Here is an 11662-nt window from a genome sequence, read left to right on the forward strand (position 1 = left end):
ATGTATGTGTATATTCGGTTATTGTTTTTTGTTGACATTCATGAACATTACATGACAAGACCAGACAAGATGTTTTAGTAACCAAACACTTGTTGTTTACTCAAGATCAGTGCTCAAAGTTAGAGAAACTGCCATCAAGGAGATTTTTAAACTCCAAAATTTCAATGTAAATCACATTACAAAACGACCAAATCAATTGCGTTTTACTCTTTACATTTTATTTATAAAGAAAACAAATGCAAGATTTTTTTTTTTTTCCTTCACTTTTTATAAAACTAGAAAACATAAAGCCTCTTCATTTTTTTCCTTCTCCCTCGACCGTGTAAGTACCGTATTCGAACTTGTATTTTGTATATATATACATTTTAGACCGGACAATAATCCGGTTAATCAATAAACCGGTCTCTGTCCATTTGCAATTTCAGGGTTGTTGTCCAAAAGGGTAAGAAGTGCTCTGTTTCTTTTACTCCTTCCTCTTCCAGCTTCTTTCAACAACGCAGCAAGCCTCTGCTTCTCGTCCTCAACCTCGGGATTTGCCGTCCCGAGCTTCTCTTCTCTTGTCCCAACAACATACTCCAATATCTCTATAGCATCATCTAACCTGTAAAGCAAGTAACACATTGCTTGTACCGCAGGGAAATACCAAAAAACATAACCTAGCAAGAAAATTGTTTTAAGTTCCAAATTTACCTTCCCATTGCGTCGTACGTTCCAGCAAGGTTACTGTAAACCGCTAATGTATCGGGATGGTACGGTCCACACTCTTTCTCAAGAATAGTTTTCGCTTCTTCAAACAAATCTGCAGCTTCATTGATCGCGTAACGCTGAACGCAAGCTAGTCCCATCTGATTCAAAGCAATCCCGAAAAGAGCGGTTTTTTTCTCTCCGCTATTGCGGAACTTTGATATCGCGCTCTTGAATATGTCGTAGGACTCGGAGTAATTTCCCATCATATAAGTAACCACACCCATTTGAGCTTCAATACCTGCAATCGTGTTCTGTTGACCTGGAGCGTTTGCATATATCTTCAACGCCCGTCTCAACAACTTAAGAGCTTGATCAAGTTCATTCATTGACTGATATATCGCAGAAATCTCTATAAAACCAGTCGCAACCTCTTCCATAGGAGTTCCTGGAGTCGGTTTTAGGTAAATCTTGAGAGCGTTTTCGCAGTACGATTTGGAATCGCGTGTTTTCCCAATCTTGTTGTACAAGTCAGCAAGCCTAACGTAAACCAAAGCAACAGAGGAATGAGTCTCACCTTTTCCTTGCTTAAACACAGCTAAAGCCTTCTGGTATGCGAATATCGCTTCATCAAACCTAGCTAGCGACATGTAAGCATCACCAATACTGCAATCTACAGCAGCAACATCTTCTCTATGGTTCTGAGATGACATTGCCATGCTCGCTAAAACATAATGCTCAAGCGCAACTTCATAATCACCTTTCGCATCGCAGATAAGTCCCATCAGTTTTCTATCCGCAGCTTCTTCAATAGAAGCTGTAGCGGCAGCACCGTTTTCTTTGTGAATGTCCAATGCCATTTGACAAAGCCTTGAGGCTTCTTCAAACTGCATTGCTTGAACATGAGCTTCCGCTAAGTACCTACAAGTTTCGCCAACTCGTGCATCCGATTCTCCAAGAACTTGTCTTTGAATCTCCAAACCCGCGGTGTATAGCATAATCGAATTTTCAACTTGACCCATCAAACCATACATGTCACCAAGCTGCATACACCCTGCAAATTTCGCCAACGCGTGATCCTCACCATCTTCAATCATCGGTATCTCGATAGAACGTTCAAGAACAGGCACAGCGTCATTGTATCTCCCTAACCCTGCATATATCGCTGCCAAGATATGCAAAGACATCACCAAATTCAACCCAAGTTGTTTCTCTCCTTCCCCACATTTCTCAAACACTTTCACCGCTCTCAACGCTAAATCAAGAGCCTTGTTTAAATTCTCACCTGAAGAAACCAACTCTCTGGCTTGCTTCAACAACACCACACCAAGCTCAGGACTCTCCTCATCAACAGAAACCTTCCCCAAATCCGGTGATTTCCTCGAAGAGATCCTCGAACCCGGCATCTTCGGATTATTAGGACTCGTTTTCGCAACCTTCTTACCATTCGAAAGAGGTTTCTTCTGACTCAAGCTACCTTCTCCATTACTTTCTTCCTTCTTCTCCAAGATAATCTCTTTCTTGCTCTCTCCTTCTTCTCCTACATCTCCAACCAAATGCCTCAACTCCAAATCAATCCTAGATTCAGCTCCATACGAAATAAAACTCGCCCTGGACGGAGACTGATCATCAGAACTCTCCATTTCACAAACGTTATGATACAACTGCTCAATAGAAGCATTCATAGCTCCATCAATTGCAAGATCTATAGAACTCAGAGGACTCCTCGGTGAAGCTTGAAGGGCAGAATCGTCTTTTACCCTCTCATTGCTCTCTCCTACGTCCATGGCCTCCAAAACTCACAACTCAATTATAAATCTGAATCAATGGAGACCAAGATTTTAGATTCAAATCCGTTAAAACAACAAGATAACATCAAAAGACTCGAAATTGAGAACCATAAGTCCCTAACTAGAATTATCTAAAGCTGACATAGATTCAGTTACTAACAGAGAACAAAACCCAGAATCAAATTCAACGAAATTGAAAAGAAAAACGAAAACTTTGAAGATTTTAAGAGATAAAAATCGAACCTTTATGTGTCTTTGACTCTGAAGAAATCTGCAAGAAGGCAAAAAAAGAACAGATTCTGTTTTTTGGTAACTTAGTGTGGTTGTGTAAGAGATGAAAATGAAGGATTTGGTGTCTTGTACTTTTCACTTTTAGGTGTTTGTTTTATATCTTCACTTTCATAATCTCATAGCTAATGTTATGAGAAAGATGAAGCAACAACATTTATGCACAAACCCTTTCACTGTCCTTATATGTTTTGAAACAAAAGCAGACTTTTTTTTTTGGGTCTACATTGCTTACTTTAATTTACCTTTTAAATTGAATTATTGATTGATTATATTAAGATAATGAAGATGATAATTGACTCTTTTTGATGTGATTATATGATTATTTTTTCAAGAAAGAGATGCATAACCAGAAATTTTTTTGAAGATCATTAGGTTTGAAGATGATTGACTCTTGAAGCAATAAAAAGAAGATGACTTCTTCCCTACTTGCACTCTCTCTTTAAATAATTTATCTTTTTTCCTCAATTTTATAAATAAATTTATCTCTTTGAAAAATAATAATGAATGTCTCATCCATTTTTTTTATCATCTAAAATTTGATTAAAAATTTGCTGTGAAACCAAAGAAAATTACAAATTTTCAAAGAAGGAAAAGTAAAACCGACAGATAAAAAATAATTCCCCAAAAATTACAGCAGAAAAAAACGAGATTCTTTCTGGAAACTAAACACTATGAAATGAATGTTTCATCCATTTCAAGATTACCTTTTTTTTAATTAAAACTTTTAAAAAATATTGTTTCCTTCACATGCAATTTTTTCATGAATTTGTTTTTTTAAAGTTAAAGTTTGAGTTTTGCCCGTTAAGAATTAATTATTTTTCTTATTTATCCTAAAAGAAATATTGTTTCCTTGAAATGCAATTTTTTAGGGATTTAATGAGTTAAATTAGAACAAAAAAAAATTGAGTTTTGCAGGTTAATTAGCCAGCTAATTAAATGCTGGGGAAAGATCACAATTCACAAGTCTACGTCAAACCCTACAAATTCACAGCTGTATAATAAGTACCGTTGAGATTCCGCCACGTGTCATACTTAATCATCAATTATCTCTAATGATCATCCCATGATCTCTAATCTATATACGTAATATTAAAAACGTGAACAGTTAAAAATTTAGCCTTTTGATTGATATAATGATGCAGTGTTTTTTTTTTAGTATAGTCTTTAACTCTTTATGGAAAGAAAAATTGGACCACTGGATTTAAAGGATTGAATCACTAATTTAGTAAGAATTTTTCTTAATGACGAAATGATATGACACGTGGACTACAGCTGCATACCAGTTAGACAGCCTGGTTTTATGGTCCAGATGTGGTCCACCTTTAAGCCCATTACGGCTTTATGGGCCCTTATAGTCATCAGTGTAGGGCCTACCCAAAATGTAATTTTTATAGAACTCTCGTTCCCATATTTCATGAGTCAATTTTATTGTGAAAAAACGATAATGCGCTTAAGGCAATTTTTTCACTAGCCAACCAACAAAATATCGAAATGACTATTATTTTTATTTATTTTTTTTTTCTTGTCACAACGAAATGACTATTTATATATGTTTTTGTTAAGAGCCCATAACATTATATTATTTGGTTGGTCGGTCATATTATATATGCAAATTATGTATGACTTGGTTTCTTACAAGAGACAGAGACAACCCACACGTTTGTTCATAATTCTAAGACCTAACAACGTCTCTTCCTTCGGATTTTTATTTTTGTATATTGCATAAAGACAACTCTGTAACCACAAATACTTTATTATTTCCTATTCACAAAGTTATAAGCAATTCTTTTTTATCGTCAGTTCATAAGCAATTCATTGGATTAATTTATGAACTGAAAACAAATTGTAATCATTGACGACTGTTGGGCGGTGCTGTTTTCTTTAACTCTTTCGCCGCTCGAATCCCATATCAAATCTTATCTGTTCACAAATTATTTGGTTTTCTAAATTCCTACGCGTTTTATATTACCAACACGTTTTTGTTTTCTTCGAAAATTTTAGGTCAGAACGTATATAATTTTGACAAATTTGTCAAATACTATCTCTGACAAAAGTTTGATAAATTTTGACAAATTTGCCACAACATCAGTCATTGAATTGTACAATAACTGTCTAACAAATAAAAATTTTCTACTTAGCGTAAAATACATTCGTTCGTGAATCGTGATGAAACAAGAATACTTGCGAAACAAGCAAAGTAAACCTAATCAAATGCATGATTTAAGCATATACCGCAGGATTCGTTTCAGAATACCAAAATCTGCAACTATTGGAGCATGCATTCGTTGACAAACAAAATTGACTACATACTGGATATACGGCCGAGTGATGGTGAGTTATTGCAATTTTCCAGCTAGGCTTCGAAAATAAGTTGCATCCGAGGATAATTCAAAGTTGAGGTTGTCGATTTTATGTGGTAAAAGAGTCGGCATCAGATTACATTCAGACATAGCAGCCTATTGTAGAATGTCAGATGCATAAGCTGTTTGGTGAAGAAAAAGACCGTGTGAATCAGTTTTGATTTCATCACCAACAAAGTCATCTACATAGAGTAGAAGCACAAGTTTTTTCCCATTTTTGTGATATGTGAAGAGAGAAGGATCAAATTTGCTGCAAGTAAACCCAAAATCTAGGAGATAATTACCGAAGGTGTTGAACCAAGCTCGTGGTGCCTGCTTGTAGGAACCGGTTCTCATGATTCAACCACCGAGTTTTGTTGAATCATGAAAACCGGTTCCTATTATTTTACTCAATACAAAAAATGATTGGATTGGATGACACTCATCGATTATTTCAGCTTTTAAAAGTAAGAAAACATAACCAAAACATATTATAATTAAGCATAATATTTGACCATTTCTTTTCGATTGTTAAAAAATGACTTTTACAAACAAAATATAAGTAGACGATTTTTAATAATTACATACAAGTGCATCAACTATTTTTACGAACAAATTAAGATTCCTTTAAATTACGTTCTTAACTTCAATCAATGGAGTGTTTCAAACCTCTTCCGTCGATTTGACAAAACATTCGTTAGATTTGTTTCGATTTGTTATTAAATTCAATTCGATTTGAAAATTTTAGATATCCATAAATTAACGAAGCAAAACTTAAAAGAGATATTCGTCAAAAACAGAGAAAATCAAAAATACTATAATTTAAATAGGTGAATATCTGCTCTTCTTCAAAATTAATTGCATACATAAATTCTAATTTTATTATTCTTATATGTGTTTTATAATCTTGTAATCATCGAACTAACTGTTTGAATTACAACATTGATAAAATATTACTATTTTTGACAAATATAATTTACTATTTTTTGATAAAAAATTACTATTATTAGATTAATTTTTATATTGTTTTATTTTATAGAAAAATATTTGACAGACTAGATATCCAACAAATAGTTTGGATTTTAATGGATATAAGAAGAGGATATTCGGACACTAACAAAACAAAAAAAATTGAATAGCTAAGTATTCAGATAAAGCAAATCAGATTTCAAATACCACCTAATTTTCTGATATCCGCTTTATGCCCAACACTAATCTGATGACTTCTGTCTTCAAAACGTTTCTACCAAACATCAGATAGAGCCTAATACTGGTTTTGGCTAAGAACCAAAATTGAATTATCACTAGTATCACATAAACATACTATTCATCCAGTCATGTAGCATCTATTGATTGGAGCAGCGAATAGTCCTCACGAGACACACCTTGATAATGGTGCAACTGTAATGTCTGGAAGCTCAGATATCGTCTTCGAGGAGTTACACGAAGGATCCTGATGACAAATAAAACATAAGTTTCTTTTTTATTATAAAAAAAACAAAAGGGAAAAACAAAAAATCAAGAAATATTGAGTTCTTTAAGTAAGTTTTTCTTTTTGTGAGTCTAATACAAAAGTATAGAAACGAATACTTACATTCTGTGGGTTTACACACTAGACGTAAAATGAAATTTCATTAATTAACTATAATAACAACGTCAATAACATAAGTAAACAACTTGTAGTTGAACTTTTATTTTTCTTACTAAACTTTCTAATTGAAGGGTATATTTTTGTTAATTTTGTTAACGTATCTTTAATCGAAGGTATTTTAGGTATTAAATGTAGATAAATTTTTTTGTTTTAATTTAGAAATCCAAAACAAATTCAATGTATATTAGAGCTTAATAGTACAATAGGATTTTTATATGTAATTGGATTTCTTTTGTGAGTCTATATATGAATAGATGCAGTCATGAAACATGACAAAAGAGCATCCGAACTTTGGGGAATATGCTAACTTTTTCTTACTAAAAATATGAATATGGATGTGCATGGACACATCTTAACTGTAGAATGTGCTGTAATTGAGAAGAAAAATATTGTGGTGATTAATTCATTTCAAAGCCTACATTTCTATTATGCATATTAGAAACTATTTATCAAAAATTCATTAAAAAAGAGGTTTCGAATCAAATTATAGATGAACGTGTTGAAGGAATATTTTCAACAAGGAAAAAGCTTTGAAAGTTTAAATGAATAAATTGGATTTTGTTAGTCAAGAAAAGAGATAGGTGTATATGCATGGTCTGATACCAAAGGACCATCTTTGCTTTTGTTCTTTAACACAATTATATGCATGAATAATACCCTTTTTTTTATTATCAAATTTGGAATCTTTTAGGATCAAACACTATAAACTAGAATCTTAGACTTGGCCCATATTTCCTCGGTCAAAAGATAGTAAGCTTCTAAAAAAACTTCAAACCTTTCAAGCAAAATATTTTTTTAAGTCAAAATTAAGAATCTAAAACATATGTACCATTTTGCAGTCTGATTTATACTGCAAAATTTGGTCACTCAAAATTCGAGACAATATTTTGTTTGCGTTTAAATTGAATACTGATATTTATTGTTAAGAAGATATCATGGTTCCTTTTCGAATTAATTCACACACATTCATACACAAAATAGAGAACATGAAGCTCTGAATCCATGTGAAGTTAAATTAGCATATCCAAAGAAGATTGAAATGCGTGACGTCGTAAGTTTAAGCTACATTTTTGTAAACTAAGAGTAAACTTGCAGAAAAATATTACTTATATTTTCTTAGAAAGCCCTACATATTATTTATCAACCGCTAATGTGAACTATGGACACAAACGCAACATACCGACATGCATACGCAAGAGCATGATATTGCAACAGTTAAAAGAAAAGCCTTTATGAAAAAAGTAAACCTTATCTTCAGCGCGTAAATAAGATAAGATAAAGATGATCTTTGAGTCAATTAATAAATTTATTTTTTCTTTTTGAATTTCTGTCACAGAATTTTTTTGTTCTTTATTATTTTGATAAAACAAATAATTTTTTACAGTAGTGTGCTATAAGACAATCGTTAATTGAAGTAGAGAGATACTGACTAGTAAGAATTTGATGGAACATGAATTCTTAAATAATATATATATATATCTTTAAGTTTATAAGACAATTTTCGAAACTACTTTATCTTTCTAATTTTCTTTATATGTAATATAAATATTTGAATAAATGATACAAAATAATTATTTTATTTTAACATCAAACGAACTTTGATTAATTTGAAGAGTGATCCTTGTGGAAGATTTGTACAAAAAAACTAGGAAGAAATAAATGGTGTATAAAATTCACATTGTTTGGTATTAAGTTCTTTGTCAATCAATCAGCCGCTTCGTTGTTGTTCCTTGAAACCCATGTGAAGGTAGAATTTGTGAACTTTTCTGCCAGGTTATAGACTTTAAAATTCTTCATTTCTCTATTGATAATATGTGGTATTTGCTTGTTATCTCCTTCAAAAGTGACATTCCAAATCCTCGTATCCAAGTGTGTTGCAGTTCCGCCTCAATGACGATATTACAGGCTTTGCCTCTACTTTGTGTTGCTTCAACAAATAATCCTCTATCATCTCGTATAATCTAGCCAGCTTTTTCATTTTTCCCAGTCCGTAGGAGACTACAATCATAATTACATTTTAAAAAACTACTTGATGTGGTTTACGCCATTGTTGGTATTCTTGTGTATATAAAATGATTTTTTTTTCTTAGTACATGTACATACAAACTTCATTTTTTCAACAAAAAAACAAATTTTAGTGTATTGAAGGCTTTTTAAAAATTCGAAAATGAAGTGAATGATGTAAGAACATTTTCTAATATTTTAGAGATTATTCATAAACCTTTTATTGGTATTTTTGAAAGTTATATAAACAATCGTAATTGCTTGATGGTTTGTATTTTTGATCCTTTGTATTTTTATGTGAGCCTTTGTATATTTGTTTTTCTTCCCTACACCTACTTAGTGTTGGCTAGCTAGTTATCTGTGTGAGATTTTCTTGTTTATAAACTTGATCGACATCACATTTTCACACACACACGTGCATACAATAATAGCATCTTCGTTATCGTCCAAAACAAATGACAACTAAAAATTATGATTCCTTTTACCATGAAAAGCGACCCCATCGCATTAAGGCATCTACTTCAATTTCTGTTCGTCTCTAACGGTCATATATGAGAATGGTCAGCTTTGCTTTTCTTCATCCTGCTTTTATGAATATTCATCTATAAATACCTTCTCACACCTTCTCCATTCTTCACATACTCACACACTCAGCTATCAAGAAGAGAACAAACTCTCTCAACTCTTTCGTTCTCAAGTATTTGCTTGCAAGTGTCTGATACGTACAATGGATTACCGATCATCAATGGAGTCTTCGGAAACTCTAAGGTAACTATTTTCATGGCCTACGCCTATAATACCAAACCATAATTCCATCAAAAACTCCAAGAGAAGACTAATGGAGCTAGTGGCATGCAATATCATATCCAAATTCTTGATTCAAGTGATGAAAAACCAAAACTAAGTTTTATTGATTTGAATGTATATACATGTCAATGTACAGGAACAAGTGTGCCGCCTGTTACAGGCAATTCAACAAACTGGAACATTTGGTGGAGCACATGAAGATCTCTTATCATTCGGGTCATGAACCTACTTGTGGCGTTTGCAAGAAACATTGCAGGTCTTTTGAGTCCCTCCGAGAACATCTCATAGGTAAATAATAGCCTCTATAAACTTTTCATATATATAGATATATAGCATTTCATATACACACTTTGTATATGAAAGCTTTTATAAATTTTGTTATCTCTATATAGGGCCATTGCCAAAACAAGAATGCAAGAACATTTTCAGCCTTCGTGGATGCAGATTTTGCATGACGATACTCGAAAGCCCGAATTCTCGTAGAATCCATCAAGAGAGATGCCAATTCTCGAGCGTCAACTCTGTAATCCTCTTTTTCATATTTATATAATTAAACTTTTAACCTATATGAATCGAACGCAAGAATATATACTTATTCAAATCATATGATTTTCTCATTTTCAGGGATTGACGACTCGAATGGCAGCTTTAGGCTTAAGAGATAAGGCCATGATCGACTACACGTCATCACGGTCTCCAAGAGTGGTTGCACTCTCTTGCAAGATGGTAGGAGGAGGAAGTGACGGGTCGTTGGATCTATGCGCGAGGGTTTGCATAACGGATGAGAGTGACAACGTTATCTTTCACACGTATGTGAAACCTTCGATGGCCGTGACTAGCTATAGGTACGAGACGACAGGGATACGCCCGGAAAATCTAAGGGACGCAATGCCATTAAAACAAGTACAAAGAAAGATTCAAGAGTTTCTTTGTAATGGAGAACCCATGTGGAAGATTCGTCCAAGAGGTGGAAAAGCGAGGATTCTCGTGGGGCATGGCCTCGATCACGATCTTGACCGCCTTCAACTTGAATATCCTTCTTCCATGATAAGGTTGACATTTATATTTAAGAAAATAAATAAAGAAAATACATATAACAAGATTCTTTAGTGTTACTTCTCTTTCGATATAACATATGATTTTATGTGAGTTTATATGTTAATGGTGAAGTTTAATGTTTGTATGTAGGGATACTGCGAAATACCCACCGTTGATGAAAACAAGCAAGCTGAGCAACTCTCTCAAGTACTTAACCCAAGCCTATCTCGGGTAATAATATTATTTTTTGGTATTATAATATATTGAATCAAATAAACTAATTTGGAAATTGTGTATATATGCATGCACTCGTATGTTGATACAATATATGTGTATAAATGATTACTTTTTGATGATGAGGGTATTGATGCTTGTATGGGTTTAAAGTTATAAGGAAGAGTTTCAAAACGTGAAAAGATTCACTGTTTAATAATACATTAATCTCTATATATATCTACACACATATACATATATGGATTGTATATGACTAGCACCAAAATCGTTAAGACATTTTTATTTTACATGAGATGCTTATTATATTCAAGATTATATGTTAATAAATGATGTGTTTATATAGGTATGATGTTCATTTTGGGATACAAGACCCTTATGAAGATTGTGTAGCGACGATGAGGCTTTACACGAGAATGAGATATCAGAAACACAAGATTGAAGCTTACCCTTTAGCCGCCGATGCGCAGAACCGTAGCAACCAGGTGGCTTGGAGGCAGAGTGAGGCCGAGAGGATGTCTCCTGATGAAATGCTCTCAATCTCTCGTTCCGACTATTACTGCTGGTGCTTAGACTCACTAGCTTAATTTCTAAACTTATGGGGTTATTTAAGTGGTCTCTTAAAATTAGTAATTCTTCAAACTTTTCCAGAGATTTTTAATTTAGTAGTGTAATGTCGAATAACATTGGTTATGATTTTGTAGTAGTATCTAAATTTTCGAGTGTGTGTTGTGTGAGATGCCTAGATTGTTATTGAACTTTGTAATAATGCATTAATCTCAATTATTGATTAATTGACTGCTTTTTTTCCAATCACACATTACTTA

The 11662-nt window shown here is 33.3% G+C and overlaps 2 protein-coding genes and 1 pseudogene across 5 annotated transcripts; 1 reads left to right on the forward strand and 2 right to left on the reverse strand.

Moving 5' to 3' along the window:
• Positions 1 to 107: 107 nt before the first annotated feature.
• Positions 108 to 3127, reverse strand: KLCR2 (Tetratricopeptide repeat (TPR)-like superfamily protein). 3 transcript variants are annotated; one of them, NM_113713.4, is made up of 3 exons: positions 2718 to 3127; positions 691 to 2502; positions 108 to 601 (listed from the first exon to the last, which is right to left on the reverse strand). In NM_113713.4, the coding sequence occupies exons 2-3, from the start codon at positions 2469 to 2471 to the stop codon at positions 391 to 393; spliced, it is 1992 nt and encodes a 663-aa protein (NP_189435.1). In that variant the 5' UTR covers positions 2472 to 2502; positions 2718 to 3127; the 3' UTR covers positions 108 to 390. The 3 variants fall into 3 exon arrangements, with proteins under 3 accessions (NP_189435.1, NP_001326009.1, NP_001326010.1); NM_001338926.1 differs by having other exon boundaries at positions 108 to 2502; NM_001338927.1 differs by lacking the exon at positions 2718 to 3127 and having other exon boundaries at positions 122 to 601; positions 691 to 2536.
• Positions 3128 to 4928: 1801 nt separating this feature from the next.
• Positions 4929 to 5503, reverse strand: AT3G27965 (annotated as a pseudogene; the record flags this gene model as incomplete). The annotated part of the gene is made up of 1 exon: positions 4929 to 5503.
• A 3856-nt stretch (positions 5504 to 9359) lies between these two features.
• On the forward strand, positions 9360 to 11581 carry AT3G27970 (Exonuclease family protein). Its single transcript, NM_113714.3, has 6 exons — positions 9360 to 9527; positions 9703 to 9854; positions 9959 to 10089; positions 10191 to 10618; positions 10755 to 10835; positions 11182 to 11581. The coding sequence occupies exons 1-6, from the start codon at positions 9487 to 9489 to the stop codon at positions 11420 to 11422; spliced, it is 1074 nt and encodes a 357-aa protein (NP_189436.2). The 5' UTR covers positions 9360 to 9486; the 3' UTR covers positions 11423 to 11581.
• The last annotated feature ends 81 nt before the right edge of the window (positions 11582 to 11662 follow it).

Source organism: Arabidopsis thaliana, chromosome 3 (assembly GCF_000001735.4).
Source record: "Arabidopsis thaliana chromosome 3, partial sequence".
Taxonomy (NCBI): Eukaryota; Viridiplantae; Streptophyta; class Magnoliopsida; order Brassicales; family Brassicaceae; genus Arabidopsis; species Arabidopsis thaliana.